Source organism: Oncorhynchus mykiss, chromosome 7 (genome assembly GCF_057628025.1).
Source record: "Oncorhynchus mykiss isolate SJ-2025 chromosome 7, ASM5762802v1, whole genome shotgun sequence".
NCBI classification, from domain to species: Eukaryota; Metazoa; Chordata; class Actinopteri; order Salmoniformes; family Salmonidae; genus Oncorhynchus; species Oncorhynchus mykiss.
Genome location: NC_143028.1, coordinates 38092380 through 38115702, shown reverse-complemented (window position 1 = coordinate 38115702; position 23323 = coordinate 38092380). Strand labels below are relative to the sequence as shown.

Here is a 23323-nt window from a genome sequence, read left to right as displayed (position 1 = left end):
TATCAACATAATGTCACGTGCCAAGAGAGGGTTTGGGGACTTGAGCGATGGACATTCTTGCTCTGTAGCTCAAATTTACCATAAATATCCCAGTAGCCACAAGACAGTAAGCATGCTTTTAACAAACTAGCTAGCTAGTTATTCAACGCAACATGTTGAGGCCGGCTCAGTTAAAGATGTTGCAGATGAGGTTGCAAAAGCAGGGAATATTACTGAAAATGTTCTAAGTTTACCAGTAAAGTACCAGAATTTTGGTATCTTAACAAGGATTTGATGTAATATATCACAAGACATCTAGTGGCCCTTTTTTGGTACTTCAGATTATCACAGGTGTCTGTAATTATCTCTGGCATTATCACATGTAAAATGTATGAAATAATTAAATAAGATGATTTTAAAATGTAACAAATAATATGACAAAGCTGTAAAACACCCATGGACTCTTTCCACTTGTTATGTTACAGCCTGAATTTAAAATGGATTACATTTAGATTTGTGTGTCACTGGCTTACACACAATACCCCATAATGTCAAAGTGGAATTATGTTTTTTTTTTTTTTTTTTTTTTACAAATGAAAAGCTGAAATGTCCTGAGTAAATAACTATTCAACCCTTTTGTTATGGCAAGCCTAAATAAGTTCAGGAGTAAAAATCACATAAGTCACATAATAAGTTGCATGTACTCACTCTGTGTGCAATAATCGTGAATTTCAAACACATATTCAACCACAAAGACCAGGGAGGATATCCAATGCCTCGCAAAAGGGCACCTATTGGTAAATATTGAATATCCCTTTGAGCATGGTGAAGTTATTAATTACACTTTGGATGGTGTTTCAATACACTCAGTCACTACAAAGATACAGGCGTTCTTCCTAACGCAGTTGCCGGAGAGGAAGGAAACCGCTGAGGAATTTCCCCATGAGGCCAATGGTGACTTTAAAGTAATTACAGAGTTTAATGGCTGTGACAGGAGTAAACGGAAGATGGTTCACTTTGTAGTTACTCCACAATACTAAGCTAATTGACAGAGTGAAATGATGGAAGCCTGTACAGAATAAAAATATTCCAAAACATGCATCCTGTTTGCAACAACTCACTAAAGTAATACTGCAAAAAATGTGGCAACGCAATTAACTTTTTGTCCTGAATCTAAAGTTCTATGTTTGGGGCAAATCCAATAAAACACATTGCGGATGACCACTCTCCATATTTTCAAGCATAGTGGTGGCTGCATCATGTAATGGGTATGCTTGTAATCGTTAAGGACTGGGGAGTTTTTCAGGATAAAAAGAAACGTATTGGAACTAAGCACAAGCAAAATCCTAGAGGAAAACCTGGTTCAGTCTGCCTTCTCCAAACACTGGGAGATGAATTCACCTTTCAGCAGGACAATAACCTAAAGCACAAGGCCAAATCTACGCTGGGGTTGCTTACCAAGAAATCAGTGTAATGTACCTGAGTGGCCAAGTTACAGTTGATTTAAATCTACCTGAAATTCTATGGCAAGACTTAAAAATGGTTATCTAACAATGATCAACAACCAATTTGAGGGAGCTTGAAGAATTTTGAAAAGAATAATGGGCAAATAGTGTACAATTTCCATGTGCAAAGCTCTTAAAGACTTACCCAGAAAGACTCTTAAGAGCTGTAACCACTACTAAAGGGGGTTCTAACATGTATTGACTCAGTATTGACTCAGTATTGACTCAGTGTGAATACTTATGTCAATGAGACATTTCTGTATTTCATGTTCAATACATTTGTAAAGAATTCTAAAAACATGTTTTCACTATTTCAGTTTAAGGTATTGTGTCTATGTGGTTGAGAAAAAAATCGATTTAATCCATTTTGAATTCAGTCTGTAACAAAATGAGGAATAAGTCAAGGGGCATGAATAAACCATCACTTTTGGCCATTATGGTATTGGTATTGGTATTATGATGACATTTTGTAAAGTTTTTGTTCGTTTTGGTCTTCAGCAAATTTATTTTCGGCCGTTTGTGCACACAGAAAATGTCTACGCCACTTCGTCGGTGATTGGTCAACAGTAGGGATTCTTCAATAAAGTGTGTGTTGTCATTCAACAAGAGACTAATCGTTTTCAGCAACAACAAAAATGGTTAGATTTGAAAATGTGTGACTAAGATCTCCTCTGCAAAACCATCAGATATCTTGAGTTATCTTACTCAGATTAATTCCTACTCTTTTGAGGAAGTGTATACTGGCTACGGAAAATCAAGATGGACAAACAGTACTATTGGCGTTTTTTTTCTAGTTTTTCAAGCAAAGGTCTTTTAAGGGAGTATTCCTTGAAAAAAAAATGTGTGCACACACTAATGGATGAAAAAACCCTTGCTGAGACTAAAAATAACAAAAACATTGCAAAATGTCATCATAATAAACTACATGACCAAAACTACGCTATATACACTACCGTTCAAAAGTTTGGTGTCACTTAGAAATGTCCTTGTTTTTGAAAGACAAGCACATTTTCTGTCCATTAAAATAACATGATCAATTAGCCTTTTAAAATTATAAACTTGGATTACACAACGTGCCATTTCCAGCTACAATAGTCATTTACAACATTATTTCTGATCAATTTGATGTGATTTTAATGGACAAATGTGATTTTCTTTCAAAAACAAGGACATTTCTAAGTGACCCCAAACTTTTGAACTGCAGCATATACAAAAGTATGCGGACACCCCTATAATTTAGTGGATTCGGCTATTTCAGCTACACCCGTTGCTGACAGGTGTATAAAATCGTGCACACAGCCACGCAATCTCCATAGACACACATTGGTAGTAGAATTACCTTACTGAAGAGCTCAGTGATTTTCAATGTGTCACCGTCATAGGATGCCACTGTCACGACTTCCACCGAAGGTGGCTCCTCTCCCTGTTCGGGCGGCGGTCGTCGTCGCCGGTCTACTAGCTGCCACCGATCCCTTTTCTTTTTCGTTTGGTTTTGTCTGTCTTGTGCTCACCTGTGTCTAGTTTAGGCTAATCAGTGGGGTATTTAATCTCGCCCTACCCGCTAGGTTTTGTGCGGGATTGTTTGTGTTACTGTCGTTGGTTTGGATTGCGTTTTGTTTTTTCTGTTAAACAGGTGTATTTTACGGGACTGTTTTCCCGCACGTTAGTTTAGTCAGAGGAGTGTGTTTCCTCCGTTTTCGACTGGACTGTGTTCCTGTTTCTTAGTGGCTGCAGTTGTGGTCCTGTACCTGTTCTGTTGATGGTCTTGTAAATAAATGCCCTTCTTGGACTTCTTGCTCTCCTGCGCCTGACTCCACACCCACCTCTCCTAAGGAGAATCTGACAGCCACCTTTCTAACAAGTCAGTAAAATGTATGCCCTGCTAGAGCTGCCCCGGTAAACTGGAAGTGCTGTTATTGTGAACTGAAAATATCTTGGAGCAACAACGACTCAGCCGTGAAGTGGTAGGCCACACAAGCTCACAGAAAGGGACCGCCAAGGGCTGAAGCGCGTAGAATGTAAAAATCGTCTGTCCTCGGTTGCAACATTCACTACTGAGTTCCGAATTGCCTCTGGAAGCAACATCAACAGAAGAACTGTTCGTCAGGAGCTTCATGAAATGGGTTTCCGTGTCCGAGCAGCCGCACACAAGCCTAAGATCAGCATGCGCAATGCCAAGCTTTGGCTGGAGTTGTGTAAAGCTTACCACCATTGGTCTCTGGAGCAGTGAAAACGTGTTCTGTGGAGTGATGAATCACGCTTCACCATCTGGCAGTCCGACGAACGAATCTGGGTTTGACGGATGCCAGGAGAACGCTACCTGCCCGAATGCCTAGTGTAAACTGTAAAGTTTGGTGGACGAAGACCCTTTTCTGTGTCAGCATGACAATGCCCCGGTGCGCAAAGCGAGGTCTAGTGGAAAGCCTTCCCAGAAGAGTGGAAGCTGTTATAGCAGCAAAGGGGGGACTGACTCCATATTAATGCCCATGATTTTGGAATGAGATGTTTGACAAGCAGGTGACCACACACTTTTGGTAATGTTGTGTATATACACAAACTGTTCTGAATATTTTCGGATGGGAAGCGTGCCGAGTTCAGCTAGGCACCAGCAGAACCGGAGCGTGCTGAAGGCTTTAGTCTCAGTGCCGACCCCTCTCTTCATTATCCCCCGCTAAGGAACGCAGCCACCCAGCCGGCCAGCATGGAGCCTGAGGCTATGTTGCCTGCTTCCCTGCCTGTTACCCAATCTCCATATTAAAGACCCAGGGAAAGGTCAGCAGGCAGGGAAGTGAGGGGGAAGAATAACACCACAACAACATCCCGGAGAGAAAGCGATGGGAGGGGAAGGAAGGACGTCAATGAACTGGAAAAATACCATAAGGCCACAAAAGTAAAACTGCCCAAACCTGCAGACTAGGAGAAGAGTGTGTGAATGACTTCAGGTTTTTTTCCGGATCAAAAAATTGTTTTGGTGGTGGTAGGTCTGTGGCGGTCATGAAATGTTGTCAGTCGGTTATTGTCATGCCAAAGACTGCCGGTCTCTTGGGAACTAACCGTTAATTAACATAAACATGTTTAGCATCTCCTTGCCTCCACACATACAAGCCGCTGAGGCACGCCTTTGGAACATCGAATCAATCTATTATTTCTTTTAGGCAGGTCTAAAGAAACATACGGTCTGCCTGTGCTCCATGCCATAGACTGTAGACTTTAGCAGAAAAGATATGCTTATAAGTCCTGTGACATTATTTTATGTTATGTGATTTTTAAAGTAAGAAGCATATCATTGAACTTAGCTGGATAAAATAGAAAGGATATTTTTCCCATTCTGGAGCGTTTGAAGTGGCTATGTTAATCATAAAGGCCAGTTATTTGGCAACTTTAGTTGCGAATGATACAAGCCTTAGAATGTCTTAGAAATCCAAACGTATATGGGCTGCATGATGCAACTATAGGCTATTGATGATTTTAAAAAGTCGCTTGCTCTCTGTTCCTTGCCTCAGGCTGCACATGCTGTTCTCTCACCAAGTGATCATATTTTCACCCATCAGACTATTCTCAATTTAATCTTGTCTTTACTAATATGTAAAATGAGTTTCTATTTAGAATGGTCCATTATGAAATGGACCGGAACAGGTGCAGGAACGGGTGCAGGAACAGGAACAGGTTCAGGAACAGGTACAGGTGCAGGAACAGGTGCAGGAACAGGAACAGGTACTGGTGCAGGTGCAGGAACCGGAATAGGAACAGGTGCAGGAACAGGTGCAGGAACAGGAACAGGTACAGGTGCAGGAACAGGAACAGGTGCAGGAACAGTTGCAGGAACAGGAACAGGTGCAGCAACAGGAACAGGTACTGGTGCAGGAACAGGTGCAGGAACAGGAACAGGTGCAGGAACAGGAACAGGTGCAGGATTAGGAGCAGGAACAGGTGCAGGATTAGGTGCAGGAACAGGTGCAGGAACAGGTGCAGGAACAGGTACAGGAACAGGAACAGGTACTGGTGCAGGAACAGGAATAGGAACAGGTACAGGTGCGGGAACAGGAACAGGTGCAGGAACAGGTGCAGGAAAAGGAACAGGTGCAGGATTAGGTGCAGGAACAGGTGCAGGAACAGGAGCAGGAACAGGTGCAGGATCAGGTGCAGGAACAGGTACAGGTGCAGCAACAGGAACAGGTACTGGTGCAGGAACAGGAACAGGTGCAGAATTAGGTGCAGGAACAGGGGCAGGAGAAAAAAATACATATCCTCCATTTGCACTGAAATAAAGAATAGAGGCCACTTTCCCGCCGGTTCGTTTTTTTCTCATGTCAGGTTGACTACTCCAGCTATTTAATGAAACTGTTGACAGCCCCTCTCTCTGTGTGCTCGAGAAAGGAATGCAGGAGAGAAGGGAGGAGATAGAAACGCACAGTGGTGAGATATACCGCAACAGCCCTAGGTGGTGGGTGTGGCAGGGGGCGCGGTCGACCTGTAATTATTATTATTATTATTATTATTATTATTATTAATGGCAAGAAAAAAAAAACATCTGGGTTGTGTCCAGTTGGAGATGAGGTACAGCACTGCAGATGGTTAAAAGGAGCCAATGGAAAGAGAGATGTTTAAAACTCTGTACCCTGAAGGTCAGGCCTATGGCTACTAGACTGGCCAATGTGATGATATTGTACTGCATATAAACACATGTCATTTCATTAGTGAGGAGGCTTTGGTCACCCTCACAAAGTTAGAACACTGAATTATAGGGTCTCTATGGCTCTTCGTAATAGTTGAGATATGAACTTTGATTCGTCCCACCCTGTCTTTTCATTGTTGTACACCAGCTATAGCTCCAGTATGTTACCAGCCTGGGAATGTTTTTTTCTCGGAACTCAAACACGTGTATTCTTTAACGAGAAGAACCACAGATCAATATCAGGGTCCTAAAGCCATCTTCTGAGGAAATTGTTTCACTTTTTGTTGTTTGGGTCCTGCTCTAGAAAATGACTCGATGGCACAATAGGGATATTGCTGCCTCCTCTCCTGTGAAAATGCTTTTCTTTTATATCCCCTCATAGCAGAAGGAGGGAGAGGAGGAGGAGGAGGTGGTGAAGGAAGAGGAGGAAGGAGTGGGGGAGGAGAACATGGAGGAAGAGAGGAGGGAGGGAGAGGATGGTATAATTAAGCAATAAGCCCCGAGGAGGTGTGGTAAATGGCCAGTATACCAGGCTACGGTATACGCTGAGTGCCTGGATACAGCCCTTAGAAGTGGTATATTGGCCATATACCACAAACCCCAAGGTGTCTTATTGCTATTATAAACTGATTACCAATGTAATTAGAACAGTAAAAAGTAATTTTCTGTCATACCCGTTGAATATTGTCTGATATACCACAGTTTTCAGACAATCAACATCCAGGACCCAAATTACCCAGCTTATAATGAGAGTTATCTGGTGCTGTCCTCTGTTCATTTTTGGAGGTGGAAATGACATGAGTTAATGAAAACCAAACTATCAGTGGAGAGAAGTAGAGTAGTGCAGAGGGCAGCAGATGAGGCTTTTACCAGTAGAGCTCATCACACACAGCAGAGGTCTATTAGACCCAGTAGCCCTTTCCTGCAGCCAAGTGACCAAATCGCCCTCTAGTGGTCTCATGGGTGGAATTGTATTAATATGTTTTATTATTTAATAATTAATAAAATAAAAAAAAATATTAACACAGAAAAACCAGTGTTTCTATGTCAAACAATGATGTTATATTTCAGTCTTCTGTGATGTATATCAAGTGTAATATTGGGATGCAAACTCAAAATTGAATACATTTCAACTCAAAATCTGACATGGCACAAGTGTCTTCTTTTTTTAAGCCCATAACCATGTGTGTGAGGTGTATACTTTTGTTTCAAAGTAGATTTGTTTAAGACTACCTACACTCAGCAAAAAAAAGAAACGTCCCTTTTTCAGGACGGTCTTTCAAAGATAATTCGTAAAAATCCAAATAACTTCACAGATCTTCATTGTAAAGGGTTTAAACACTGTTTCCCATGCTTGTTCAATGAACCATAAACAAATAATGAACATGCACCTGTGGAGCGGTTGTTAAGACACTAACAGCTTACAGACGGTAGGCAATTAAGGTCACAGTTATGAAAACTTAGGACATTAAAGAGGCCTTTCTACTGACTCTGATGGTCGGATTTGCGTTTATCGTTGAAGGAATGAGCATTTCACCGAGGCCTGTACTCTGGAGCCGGATCGAGGTGGAGGATCCGTCATGGTCTGGGGCGGTGTGTCGCAGCATCATCGGACTGAGCTTGTTGTCATTGCAGGAAATCTCAATGCTGTGCGTTACAGGGAAGACATCCTCCTTCCTCATGTGGTACCCTTCCTGCAGGCTTATCCCGACATGACCCTCCTTGACAATGCCACCAGCCCTACTGCTCGTTCTGTGCGTGATTTCCTGCAAGACAGGAATGTCAGTGTTCTGCCATGGCCAGCGAAGAGCCCGGATCTTAATCCCATTGATTACGTCTGGGACCTGTTGGATTGGAGGGTGGGGGCTAGGGCCATTCCCCCCAAAAATGTCTGGGAACTTGCAGGTGCCTTGGTGGAAGAGTGGGGTAACATCTCACAGCAAGAACTGGCAAATCTGGTGCAGTCCATGAGGAGGAGACGCACTACAGGTCTTAATGCAGCTGGTGGCCACACCAGATACTAACTGTTACTTTTGATTTTGACCCCCCCTTTGTTCAGGGACACATTATTCAATTTCTGTTCGTCACATGCATGTCTGTGAAACTTGTTCAGTTTGTCTCAGTTGTTGAATCCTGTTATGTTAATACAAATATTTACTCATGTTAACTTGGCTGAAAATCAACACAGTTGACAGTGAGAGGACGTTTCTTTTTTTGCCAAGTTTATAAACACTCGGAGTGACCCTGATTCAGCCCGCTGCAGTAAAAGGTTAAACCACTGTACTAGATGCAAAATGTCTTGGTAGAGAGAGAGAGAGAGCATGAGAGAGAGAGAGAGAGTGAGTGGATTGAAACAGGGGACAGTCTGTATGAAAAAGGGTTATTTTTCCCAAAATTGTGAAACAAGCAAAAATCGATTAGCCATATTGTTAATTAGAATATTACCTGTCAAACTTAACTGCATCTATAAAGGCTCTGCCAATTCCAAAGTTGTGTGTTTTTGAAAGCCTCTCAGCTGTGTGTGTAGGGGTGACGTCACACGTTTAATGCAAACTCAGTGACTCTTTCTCTCTCTTTTCTCACTCTTTCTGCTTTCTCTTTTCTCTCTCTTTTCTCACTCTGTGGCACCGCCGGACGACGCACACACACACACACAGTACACATATTCATTACTTGTATGCGTCATGTTAGTTACCCCTGGCTGTGTAAACCTAAATAGCAACTGTCCTTCTGCCTTAGAAAGACATCTTCCTGAAATGATTTGTCTTCAACATAACACTGTTGCTAGTCTCTTTTGTTGGTCTGATGTCATGTGTTCTATTGTGTTGTCTCTGACAGATCATAGGCAGAAGTCGGTGGTGAGCGAGATCTGTTACCAGACAGAGATCTCCAGCCTCATGGACTTTGGCACCCCAGACTCCTCGCTCGACAAAGGTAGGGTGTTGCCTTGGAAATACAGGGTGTTGCCTTGGTGATGGAAGGAAGTGTGTGCATGGTGATTGATCCCGGGAGTTAAGACTGAGACACAGACCTGTCAGCTGGGTGCACACAGACCGGAGCAGAGGCCTGTGATGTGGAAGAGTCTGTCTGGTCTGTCTGGTCTGGTCTGGTCTGGTCTGGTCTGTCTGTCTGTCTGAACAATCTGATAATATGTCTGACTGTATCCAGGGCCTTAAAGGACTTACATCAGACTGTGTTATATACTATAGGCAAGTATACGGCGCACAGGGTTAATCATCTGCTTGGTATTGTACTGTATACACCCAATTCTGTGCTGGGACCCAATACTGTATGAGTTACAGAGAAACATTGATAGGAGAGCTGAATGGGGAGAGAGGGGCAGATGTAACCTCTTCACATTGTATTGCTGAATAGACAAGAGTGTTATTGATGATCATCATTGTTGTATTGTGCCGATGCCTATTTGTGCCCTAATCACTGCCTTCAGTTTGAGTTAAATGGCATCTCATTTTCCCTCCAAAGATGTCTCTGAATAAAGGCTCTCTGTCTTTGTTGTGATCTGTAATGATATTGGCCACTAAGGAAGAACATTATAAAGAGTATTGATCACCTGAAGCTTGTTGATGAATCTGTAAGTCTCGAGGGCATTTCATTTTCTCCTGCTTAATCACTCCCATTATTCTTTACCACGTTGCCAGAAAGCCACAAGTGTTGCCCGGAATTGTAATTTTCATCTTTTCATCAGATACAGCCCCTTGAAGCAGCAGAAGTGCACTCTCAGGCCATTAAATTAGCCTCATGACATTTCCATCAGCCCTGGACAGAGGTAGTATCTGTCTAGAGTCACTCCTCCCCTTCTCCATCCGTCCTTCATCCCTTTCTCCTTCCCTCCCTTCTTCCCCTCCCAGCTAACGTCTTAATGCCGGTCTTTCTCAGCTCTCCATCAACATTCTTCTGTGCTGATAATGCAGAGCGACAGATCAACTGGTGCGGCTGGAGAACAGGGGGAGCGGAGAGAGAGGGAGAGAGAGGGGGAGAGCGAGAAAAAGAGAGAGCATGAGTTATTACACAGATAAATGGACTTTTCCTAGCTTATGTAATTATGCTCGGATCGATGACACAGAGATTCAGTGAGTTGAGCCCTGAAATCAAGGACAGCCACATGAGTAGTGAAAAGACTGAGGATGAGGGACTGAGAAAGGATGAAGACAAAAGAGCAGTGACATGAGAAGGGTAACCACGAGTAAAGATATCAGTAAAATGATTCCGGCTGCACTGAAATGAAAGGCTGTAACAATGGGCTGTATCTCAGGAACGCGCGTCACACTCACAGCCCTAAATGGGCGCCGAACGAATATGAATGAATACGAATGAATAACACATGAATGACACATGAATGACACATGACTGTGATTCTTGAGCAGTCAGTCAGGCACTCAGTCCGTGATTGACAGATCCATTTGCCTCAGTTGACAAGCATCTGGATTGATGGTCTACTTGTCCTCATGCCTACAACACCGAGGTAACACTCTCTCTCTCTCTCTCTCCCACTCATACGTGTATTCTATATTTGAGACACATAGTTATTCTGTATTACTACTACAGGCTTGGCAGGGGGAAATAGCCCTGTGTTCGCCAAGCAATTCAATTCTGTGATGGAATCAAAAGACATTTCAAAGCTGTCTCTGAGGATGAAGAAAGTTGCTTGTTTACCGTGTTAGCGTCGGTCCAACACTTTCCGTTGATACAAACAGCAGATTTACCCTGATTTGATCTCTCGGAAGCCTGAAACATAAACAATTATTTTCCATTCAAACATTGTTTTTCCCGGTTATGATAAGGCAACACATCGCTACTAAGCTACGTTATTTCAGTCATTTAAAGGGCCTGTTGGAAGTCTTGCAGATGTCCGACCCCCACCCAGTGTCCACCTCTTCCAACCAAGACTGGTCTTTCCTCTGCTCCTCTAGTACTTGGCTGCACCCGCTGCCCCCTGTCCCTATTCCTGTCCCTGGGCCTGAGGCTAAAACTCTAACTCGATTAGCTCTGTGATTGTGTCCACACTCATCCAGCCCTGCATCTGACAGCCAGTCCCTTGAGCTCTGGGACTGGGAGAAAACACCAGCACTTCCTGGGTTGAGGTCTCACACTAACAACCCCAGTGCTGTGGCTGCAATTGTTTTGGTTTACCTTCATTTATGACCCCGGAAAACATTGCAGGCCTCGTCATGCTGCAGGCTATAGAGTAACAAAGTCCAAACATTTGTGCGTGGCCGGGATAGGTTACATGATCAGGGGAAAACTCCTGTCCCTAGTTTCTTCAGTACTGTGTATTATTTCCAGGCCAGGCGTCCTATATAAACATGTGAACACGTTCTGGTGTGACTTATGGTCAAATTGTCCATAAGGGCAGTGTGTTCCGTAGGGGTGTTGTTCTCTGTGCGGTAGGTGATCTCTTCAGTAGAGTACATTATGTCCTGTTAAAGAGAGATCTCTTAGTCACTGTGTCGTTCAGCTCACTGCCATTAGGTAGAAGTGCTATAGCAGTGACTCATCTGCCTTACCACCTGAGGCTCCAGGTACGCCCTCCCTCGGTTGAGAGAGAGAGAAAGAGCAGTAATCATGTCAGTGCACACGGGTCCACCTCCCTACAGCAGCAGCTGGAAGGGGTTAAAAAGAGGAGGGGCGAGAGAGGTTTGGAATGGAAACGGCCTCTGGGCGTGTACCAGAACAGGTAGAGATAAGGGGAGGAGAGAGAGAGAGAGAATAAGCCAATGACAGAGCGAGAGACAGGGAGATAGCGAGGAGAGTACAGACATGGAGAGTACAGACAAAACAGGCTCCCTCTCTCGGGGGAACACTTCCTAGTAACCTGGCTGGGTGGAGCCAATGGCCAGAGCTGGGAGCGGCTGAGCGAGAGGCTGCTGTGGTGTGGTGTGTTCGCTACGGTGTCTTTCTGAATGGTGTTTGTCTGAGTTGGGCTCCTCTGCTATGAGAACACACACCAGCACTGACCGTGGAGCCCAGCGGAGCCTGTGCTGTGGAGGACGAGGAGGACATGAGGTCCGACAGGGAGGAGGGGACATCCGGTGAGTGAGAGAGAGAGGGAACGAGGGAAGAAAGAGTAGTGGGTTTAGATGATCGTAGCGGGTTGGTTTAGGCCAGAGCTCTGTTTCTACGGTAGAGGTGTGTGTGAGTTCATGAGTTTTGTTTTCACGTGTACTCACACTCTATTTATGAGAGGAATTGGAATGATTCATGTAAACTCATTATCACCGAGTAACTAAATAAACATCTCGTCATTCGGCATTATTAGTAATATATTTACATAATATGTTACTATACATAATGTTACTATATATGGAAAGGTTGTGTTAGCAACACATTATTGACTGTAAATGAAATGTTGTTTGGTGTGTAATTTTTGAAAAAATATTTCTTGGTAGCCGGTCCGCAACACAATTTGTTTATTTGTTTTACATATAAACAAATGAGGTTGATCTGGATCTGACATGTACGTTGGTTAATATGTTAATCTCTTAATCTGACATAAGCATATGAAACTCCTGGAGTGAGTCTAGTCTGGGGAATTAAGGGAGATATTTGGTGATGAGCAGCTCAGTCAACATAGCACAAATAGCCTACGTATTTGAGAGATGATGAGTCCGGCATATCCATAGACATAGCACTGACCTCGTCCACGTATTCCTATGGAAAAACGATGGCACGTGAAGCTGGAAGTATTTGGATTTGAATGGCGCAAAAATATCACTAAGGATTATGGGGAAAGTAGTCAAAACTAGCAAAGGGTCATGGTCGATGTAGTCATTTTCATCCTGCCTGACAGAGTCAACTTGGTTTTAATGTCTATGATGCTAGCCTACTGTTAAACCGTTGCAGAAGGTTAGTTTGAAACCTCAGCGTTACCTAGAACCTAGCCAGGTCAACATTGGGAAATGAAATGGACAGCAAATATTAACTATGGTCATCAGAATTAGGACTGATTCACTCTTTCGAGTGATGATCAGTTCAGTTATATAGAGAGCATGCCGGCATGGTGACTCTCTTTGTAAGATCTCACTTGAATGGTGGCAAAGTTAATAAGTACCCCATCTAGTCTCGATGTTATATGACCACGATCCTTCCACCTGAAAGTAAAACATGAATGGGCTACCATCACAACAACCCATCCCAACTCGGTGAGGCTCGATTGGATTACCCCATGAGAAAAAGTGGACTGTAAATAAATGATGAAAATGTTATATGATTGTAAACCGTCTTCATAATCTGTGCAAAGGCGTCATTTTGTCATCGTGAAAAAAGACCCTCCGACATGGAACGTAGTTGGGAATTCAACATGTATTCACTTAGAATTGCATACTAAACTGATAGTTCATACATAGTGTGAGCGCAATCCTCCATATCCATGGCCATCCTCCGTCCTCCGCTCTGTCAACCCCGTAGACATTGGTCAGCCACTCCATCTCCACCAGTCAGAATGGTTAACTGTTGAACTTTCAAATAATTCACTGTGGGGGGGGGTCAAACTGGATCATAATAAACACATTTTATGAGCCCAAAACATTTACATAGGCTTTCTATAGCAGACCAGGGCTTTTGGCACCGCTAGGTTGCTACGCAGTAGCCCACCAGCTGAGCATGTGACTTCACGCTGCAGACCGGACACTGGGGGCCCAGGGCCATATCCCAATGCTCTGGAATTGGTGTCATTTTATGTCTGGAGTTCTGTAGGTCCTACAAGTACTATCCAATCAGCATATTTCCCCAGCGTTCCCCCTAGAATTCATCCGCCCACCTTGACATTTGATGTGTTTGGCATTTTGATAGGAAATGGCAACCCACGGACACACCTACACTTCCATTAATGCAGGTGTTATCTGAGAGATCCTCCAACACCTCCAACTGGAACCCTGGTAGACACGGTCTCTGTTGCAGTGACATGGTCCTTACTGCGTACACACTAGACTGCGTTTGTCTAGTGTGTGTGTGTGCGTGTGCGCGTGCGTGTGTGTGCGCGTGTGTGTGTGTGCGTGCGCGTGCGTGCGCGTGTTTGAGGAGATGAGTCCGAGGATGATCCCGTTGGTTGTGTTGCGTGACTCCTCCATACCCAGAGGTTGCTTTCCAAATTGAGAAGAGATAATGAGTGAGCCGCTGCAGCCAGATGGCACTATCAGAGACGGTCTCACACGCTGCTCCCGCAGCAGCTCACAGCAGGCCTTCACGATGGCCAGTCCACCTGGCTGGACCAGTCCAATGTGTCACAGCTCCATAGCGAGTGGAGGCCACAAGAAGGATGCAGCGCCATTGGTTTTATCTTCCCGGGATATTCATGCGTTGGGCACTGCATTTCAACTCCGTCTCGGTGAAATATCCTCAACGGGGATGATACTGGCTTGTGGCCATACTGAACACTCATGGGACAGGGTTCAGTGTAGTCTCATTGGGCAAGTCTCTTGTTCGGTGTTCAGTCAGAGTCGGACCATGTACAGCGATATCATGTCATCGAACTGAAGCCAGCTATGTTTCGATAGATTATTGGCGTTGTTGCGGTTGATAACTAGACTCTAGGCAGTCTGAGCTGAGCGGCCTTACCAGGTTCCTGCTGCTCTTCCAGCAGCACATCCCTGGCAGTGGGCCTAATCTTCCCATAATAAAAGTGTGAATCAATTACTACTATCTCCAGTTGGCATGCCTACACTGACCTCCGTTGTAATGTAAACTCACAGCAATTAATTCATGGCAGCTGTTCTCTATAGATATACCAACAGGGGCATGGATAAGCATGCGCACACAAACACACGTATGCACACGCACACACACACACACACACACACACACCTCTTTGTGGGTTCAGGCGTGCAGATTTACACACGCAGACTTAGAAATGTTCACTAGAGCTTCCGAACGGAATATGGGCCTCATATACAGTAAAATCATATCGGTTGTTGCCATGGTAAGAAAGAAACACAAGTGAGGCGTAAACGCTTTAACATATATGGAAGGAAACCCAGGGTCCACTCTCTAGCGCATTGTTTACGTTGCGCAGTGGATGTTGTGGTTAAGTAAGGTTGAGAGCCAGTGTCGATGTATAATTCATGTTCACATACATTATAGAAGGGCCCTGTGGTGGGAAACGAACCTGCTGGTACTTATGTGCATCCAGGTGCTATTCAGGGATCAACCAGCGACGGCTCATGTTGTGTTGTTTTCTGTTGCGTTGCGTTGTGTGGTGTTATATTCTCTCACCCACTCACGCTCATCCCTGGCCCTATCAAATGGCTTAGGTACTAAGACAGCCCACAGGCTATCCAACCAACATGACTGACTATTGTAGAGAATCCCAACAAAGAGTTGTGGAGCAGGTTTAAAACAGCCACTAATCTCCCTGCTGCCTCCCACCCGCCAAAACTCCCCCTCGGATCCGAAACCCATCATTGACTGAATGAATGTGGTTGCTATTTTTGATGCAACCACATCTATTGGCCTTCCTGTATCATTTCTTGTTGATTTGATGTTATCCTCTTATGTAATGCCTGATATTTGGTTCATCCTCTTGACTTGAGATGTGAACCAAATGCTCTTAATTTTCATGGAGATTACAGGATGTCTCTTTAGAGACTGCTCTCATCAAGTCGCTCTGAACAGCCATTTTGTGATTCCTTCGACATGGTCTTATAATAGTCCTTTTAGATCGGTTTGTTGCATGGGAAATGAAATGAATAGATCCGGAGCGGATAGTACGGCTATTCCAAGTGATGAGTGAAGGACCTCCGTGACCAGTAGAATCCTGTCTGTATATCCTCCCAGCAGAGAGAGGGGGAGGGGTTTGTCTGAGGATGCCACAGAACACGCCGGCTATTAATAAGAAGGGCTCTATGTCAACCACACCCACACTTCTGTTTGACTATGAATGATCGCTAGGCTCATGTCATCTGCATGAGGAGTTGGATGAGGAGCAGCGGCCGATCTGTCATCCCCTCAAGGCGATCCACAGTACAGCCCTCCTTTCCTGGGAATCGTCTCCTCTACGCGGTAATGATCAGAGATGCAGAGCGCACCAGGCAGCCACGCACACTCGCATTAGTACGCACGCACGCAAGCGCACGTTCTCACACACACACATACCGATACAGACATCCAAGCATCACGTGACTCCTCCGTCACACACATAGAGCGGTTGGGAGTCTGGGGATGGAGGAGAGACAAAGAGACATGGATGCACAGATGCTCTGTGGCCTGGAGCAGACTATAAGATGTAATATATTCAGAACCATCGCCAGCTACTAAAACCTCACTGTAGGCATCCAAGCAACTTCATGAACCCCAGTAATGAAATACTAAATTAATCTAATTGAAAATTGGCTTCAGAAGTAAGGAGATGTCAAAGTGGAGGCTTGGCCAGTCAGGTGACTACTGAATAGTTGTGTCATGAGAGGTCAGCGAGCCAGAGGGGTTTGGCCCAATGACTCCCTTTGATTGACAGCTGCCTGCAGCACCACAGCCAATGATGGGTCACGATAATCTCAGAGAGTTACAGGTGAATTCTATCTTAATGTAGCAGATGTAAAATAATCGCCTGAGCGGTGTCAGAAGAAAACCGGAAACATCCGGTTTTCAGGCTTTGCCTCTTCTCTGCTTTTCTCCTGAAAACCAGATGCTTCCGGTTTCTACCGGCCCCCTGCTGACAGTGGGTTAACGCCGCATAATCAGCTGGAAACGCAGTTCACATCATCAACAAACATGCTAACATTTCTGACTGTTGTTGCTGGAGCAGCACGGAGACGTCCTGAGTTTCTGAAACATGCTGTGTAAACGATTGATATGTTTATCTTCCTAGTTTTATTTTAAAAAAAATAATTAAAAGACTTGAATGAAAAGGATGGCGAAGGGGAGGCAGGCGCTTGTGGTGAACCATTGTAATGACGTTCTGAGCCGTGTTTTATGGCGGTCTACTTAATGAGTCACACAGGGGCTTTTGTTCAGTGCAGTTTGAACCTCCCCAGCATCCTTTCTGTGCTTTTATCAGCCACTAACAACGGCAAATTATTGTTAAATAAAAACTGAAAGGATTTGAAAGGGTTGAATATTTTGCTACTTAGTATCTCTAGTGACCTCGGTGCATTAGTGAATAATTCTCCAGGTAATAGTGACCCTTTTTTTTTTGCTACACTACAGTAATCTGCAATGCTACTGTAAAATATTGGTTGTCTGCACATCCTCTAAAAAGTCATTCATCTTCTCCCCCCAGCTCCAATTCCCCCTCTCCTCTCCATACTGGGTGTATTAGAGCTGTGCAGCACCAGCACAGACACACATGTTAATACACACGCTCCACACACACGCACACATGGATTTTGTATTGTAGATATGTGATAGTAGAGTCGTGGCCTGAGGGAACACACTTAACGTGTTGTGAAATGGAATGGCGTGTAAATATTTTCAATTGTATGTCAATGCCTTAATGTCGCTGCCAAGGCAGCTAGCTAATGAAGATCCTTAATAAATACATAAAACAAATACCAATCCCACCAGGGGAACACAGTGGGGAATAGCAGTGTAGAGAGAAACAGGGCCCAAATGTACGGGAGTGAAAATACCTCTCGTCCATGTTCGATTTCCAGATTATTGTGGGAACTGACAATCAAATGGTAATCCAAGGATTGTGAAGGTTTTAAACATATTGCGAGATTACAGCGTTCCTACTAATACTGCTTCTGCTTACCCAGTAAAACCCTTCCCTGTTCAGCCCTCCACACACAGTAGAACATAATACAGTGACCGTGGCTAGAAATACAGGATCAATGCTCTTAAACGATGGAGCTTTATGGAATGTACCGAGTGAGTGTGTAACACTCTTCTCTGGTTTCAAGCCCAGTGATACTGTGCCAGATGTATACAGACATGTCGCTGTCACTCTCCAGACATACAGTGTGGAGTTCCATGTACTTTGTTCCACACATTAACGGAAGTAGATCAACCAGGCTAAGCAGCATCCATCCAACAGTACCCACACTGTTTCTCAAATAGAGAAAGCGGCCCCTGCAGTGTATGTAAATGGATATTGAAAATAATCATTTACAAGGTTAATATTGCTGTTAAGTGCGCTGTTTGTGCTCCAAGAATAATGTGGAATGTTTGAAAATGGAAATGTAAGAGAGTAATTCATGCACATATTTGAGTTAGGTGATTATATTTTCAAAGGGCCGTGGTTTGCCTAATCATTCGCTGTAAGCTCTTTCTCTCTGTTGTTCACTGGCAAATTCCCTGCTATAACAAACCCGAAGAACGTGTTCCATTTATTACACGGAATATTGCAGCCGGGGATGCAAATCATACATTTTCATACCCCGGTCAATCTAACAGGGTCCGTGGAGATGCTTGTTAAGATGACAGAGGTCTGCACAAGTTAACCACTGTGTAATGGACAGTTTCACACTGTATTAAAATGTTGTGTCTTTGCAAGAGTACAGTTCCACTCAGTTAGGACAATGACGGTGGATATTTATAGTAAACACAGTGTAGCTGAGAGTTGAAGGACAAATTTGGTGTCACTCCGGGTAGCTACCTGGAACAAGAGAGGAGGAATGACCAAAGCCTCTGGCATAGTAACAAATGCAGAGGGAGGCGACACCCGTCCAGACATTCCTACAGAGCATACCACATTAGAGGTAGAGCAGATAGAGCAGATAGAGCTGCTATCAAGCATGTGTTTGACACTCGTATCAAACACACAGCACGGGCACCTGGCTCATGCCTCTGGCTTCTTTTAGCCACAAAGCAAACAGCCACTAGACCTACCTGCTCAGTCAGGCGTGTCATGACTCTCTCCAGATTCTGAATGGAGAAGCCAGTGGGAGGGAAGAGTACGGGTTGATGGCCTGGTCAGACTCAGAGCAGCCCTGATGGAACTTTTAAAAAAAACATTTTTTAGAGTCATAGCTCAGAGAGGAATAGTTGAGTGGGCCACTGCTGAGTGAAGAGATGAGGTCTTCTTCTCTCCTCGGGAAGGTGGCTACAGGAACAGGCATTCACCGTCTACTGGTGGGGCTATGACAGGAGACAAGAAACGATGCTAACAATAACAACAATACAACAGGCTAGGGGTAGGGCTGTGGCGGTCATGACATTTTGCCACCCCGGTGATTGTCAAGCAAATAACTGCCGGTCTCACGGCAATTGAGCGTTCATTAACATAAACACATTTAGCATTCCTGGCTTCCATGCATAGCCTACAAGCCATTAATGCAGACCTTTGGAACATTTGCATATTAAAAAAGTTGGATAAATCCATTTAATATACACCATCACAATAGATCCCGGTCTAAAGAAACATGATGTGAAGAAAATGTAGTCTCTTTCAGAAGAACAGAATAGCATACTCTGAGTTGTCCTTATGTTAGATCCTGATCTATGCCATATGGCTGTGGGCTACACTAGTTCATTTAGCAGACAAAATTTGCTTAGAAATGTGTGGCATTGTTTTATATTTTATAGTATGAAGAATACAAATGAACAAAGCTGAATATAATAGAAAGGATATTTTCTCCAAACGATTTGAGGGAGTGCGCACAAACGGCTATTCTGTGTTGAACTGTTAACAAATAAATCGGTATTTCTATATGCTTAATTTAGAGTTATTTATGCAACTTAGTTGTGATACAAATGTTGTGCTATATGTTTGTATTTTTAATACATTCTAAGGCTGCATGATGCAACTCTAATGATGATTTGAAAAAAGTTGCGTGAAAGGCATGAGCTCTGCTTTGTTTCTTGCTCAGGCTGTACACACTTCATCAGTCTCTCATTCACAATTTGACAAGCACTTGATAATGCCTCAAATTTCTCGGCTGCATCCCCTTTGTGTGGCTGTAATGCCCCCCCCCAAAAAAAAATCCATTCCTTTTGCGGCCAGTGGCCGTTGTGCCCATGGGCTGATATAATCACTATAATTCCCTTCTCCCGGCTGCTTTCCGAAGTATCTCTCCATCATGTGATCGGGTCTTTCTCACAGGCTACAAGTGAAGACATAAACGCCTGGTACGCAACTGCGCGCGCGTCCTTATCCAATTCCGAGGCGCATTTTGAAGATATTGGAAGAACAGTCCACATTTACTTTTCATCAGCCAACAAGATGAGTAGGCCTAACGAACAGCTAAAGCACTAGCCTATGTCAATATAATATCCCCCATGGTACAAAAGTTTACCTATTTCTGTGCAAGAAATACATATTCCAAACATAGTCTGGGACAATTGTGGGATGCGATAGATCCCAAATTAATACAACCACTAGCATCAAGAAACCAAATTTTTAGCAATGAGCCTGATGCAGCAGATGAGAACGTTTAGCTTAAAATGTTGCTCAACTATTGGGCTATTTCTTCACATTATAAGTGCAGCAGTGCACACACAGCAGTAGGCTATAAGCGTGAATGCTGCATTAGCAGGAAAACGCCATTCTCAAAAGTGACCGCAAATGTGAATATGCATGTTATGCTTTTATTGTAAAAGGTCCTTTTTATGGTGAAAAGGATCTTCCCCAAACTTGACACTCACACGTATGTATACCAGTTAGGCTCTACACACCCTTTGTAAAGCGGATTAATGTGCTTAATTTTAAGAAGTTATTTGACCACTTTAGTTGTGATACAAACCTTATCAAAACATATGGGCCTATGGGCTAGGCTACATGAGGTGTGCGACTATGATTTGAAAATGTTGTCAAAAAACATACGCTGTTTCTTGCTTTAAGCTGGGCATCATTCGCAAGATAATATATAATTGACAAGTGATAGGCTAATATTGTCACCCATCAGACATATACTAAATAATGTATGTATGAAATTTGTTTGGCTTTAGAATGGACCATTATCATCCAACCGTCTTGAAACGGGGGCAGCGGGAAAAAAGACATGTCATCTATGCTTTTCCCGTGGTTCATTTTCAGCCTATCAGGTAGGCTATACTCCTGTTATAAAGAGAAGCAATGTGCCTAATATTAGGAAAGCTGAGAAATAAATATAGTAGGCCTAACCTATAGAAAGCTGATGGGATCCTCCTCTTTTTAATAGAGGCCATCATTCTGTTTTTTCACGCAGTTGCCTAGCCTATAGAAATGTTGTAATTAAACGGTCACGCGGAATTTGACTGCAGTCATGACTCGTGACCACTGGTTGGTCAGTAATACAGTCACCGTAACAGCCCAAGCCAGGGGACATTATGGCCAGTCAGTACAAACAATTTATTTTGGCTTATTCTTCAATAGTGTATACAAAAAGATAACCTCTCAGGCTTGTCCCACAAGCCTAGGCTTGCAAAATTCCGGGAACTTTTAATACATTCCCTGTTTTCCACGAAATCAGGAGGGAATAAGCAGGAAATCCAGAATCCTCCAACCAGGAAAGCTAGAAATTCCCGGAATTTTGCAACCTACGTATGCCTGTGCATTATGTGAGAAAAAAACAACCAAACACGATTAATTTCACGATGTGCATGTTTTTAAACCAAACTGACGACGAGACGCTGTGCAGCCTCTCTTCTCCTGATGATGTCACTGCCAACAGGCTTATCTGAACTGAAATATCTCTGGGGGGGGGAGAAGATTCTCCAGGATTTGCCTTGCCTTCATTTCATACCGACTGTGAGGCAGGCAGGGAGGGAGGCAGGGAACCTGAAAGAGGAGTGATTATGCAGCTCAGAGCTGAAAGTGGGGAGTAATGGCAGGATGAGGATGGGGGGATCGATGGGAAAGTGTATTTGAGGGAATTAGGGTGCTGATTGCTTGTGCTTAAATCACCCTCTGTTCGGCTCCCACAGTATCTAGAGAATCTCTGAGTGCTCGCCATGTGTCTGTATCGCTTATGTGTCTGTCTCCCAGGTCTGTTTCAACTGTGTACACTCTCTACGGTGCCGGTGATGACCATTTCCTTGAAGTAGCCTACTTACCTCTACATGTAATTCTACATGATCATTATCATACACATAGAACGATATCACATTCGAGTTAAACGGACCTGAAACACTCTCCGGCGTAGGGAGGGGGGACACACAACGACTGCATGTCCTATAACCATAGGGAATAAGATGGTTCACAGCCATTTTGAAAATGGCTGACTCTTTGTTTTTTAGCAACCTCGGCGCGTTATGTCTGCTGGGACATAATTGTCTGATACTATCACACCCAGAGGAGGGGGCATTTAGACCCTCTCAGCCACGAAACAGAACCGCAGATCATATTTATTTCACAGCTAGGGATCATACTTGTCACACTACAGATAGCTCTAACGGCGCAGCTAGGACTGCAGATCGTCTGAACAGCGCGTAACTGCCTGGGACGTGTACTTCGAACTTGTGTCTGGAATGCTCTGCTCCACAGAGCGATCAAAGGCGGCAGCCGGCCTCACCTGCAACAACTAAGCAAGCCTGTATAGGTAAACAGATGAGTGGATTTAGCGGGCGAGAAGGCTGTGAAAGGTTGCTCTCTCCAGGAAACTACCTCCTTATGCCATGTACAATACGGAGCTGCTGCCCAGCTGGTCTCTTCACAGCCAGAGTCGACTGTGACTGATGGACTGTCCCTTCCTCTCTTATCTGGGCCTCTGCAGCCCCACGCAGTCTGGCTACAATGCCCTTGGCTATCTTAGACCAGAGGAAGGATAGTGGCCAAAACGGTCCAAAACCACTTCCAGGAGCCATCAGATGTGTACAGGTGGTCTCCCAGGTACCAACCAACCCTTTCCCTGCGTAGGGGCAGGGCTGGAAGTGTTTTGGCCACTGATTTCTGCTGCTGGTCAAGCTTCTTCCCAGACATACTAACATTGTGCATCATTCTAAACCATTATAGATATTCAAGAATGTTCAAGAAGCTAGTGCGAAAATATTACTCGGTATGACAAGGCCATTCCTTTGTTGTGGTGGCCCTTATGAGGCAAAAAAAAAAAAAACTGTAAACAAACCCCAGTTAGTCAATACCTTATAAAATGGAGGCCCAGTTTAGCGTATTTGTGTTCTGTGTTGCTTGCCTTGGTGAACGTGTTTGTGTATTAGGAGATACTGTGCCAATTACGGTCTTGATTCTCTCTGTTTCTCTGTGCGGTTTCCTTGGTTTCCTGCTCTTGTTTATCACTCTAAGTCCCTAAGCTCCCAGAGGGCTGTGAGGCGTATGTCAGTGGAAAGGCACGGAGCT

General features: G+C 44.0%; 1 protein-coding gene across 3 annotated transcripts in view; it reads left to right on the top strand.

Moving 5' to 3' along the window:
- Positions 1-23323, top strand: part of kaznb (kazrin, periplakin interacting protein b) — a 164208-nt gene that overhangs the window by 120819 nt on the left and 20066 nt on the right. For 2 of the 3 annotated variants that reach the window (XM_036983293.2, XM_036983298.2), the window contains exon 4: positions 8998-9093. In XM_036983293.2, coding sequence (XP_036839188.1) covers positions 8998-9093 — 96 coding nt within the window. Of the gene's footprint in view, positions 1-8997; positions 9094-10193; positions 12210-23323 lie in introns of those variants that run through there. The other variant, XM_036983296.2, reaches the window with a different exon arrangement.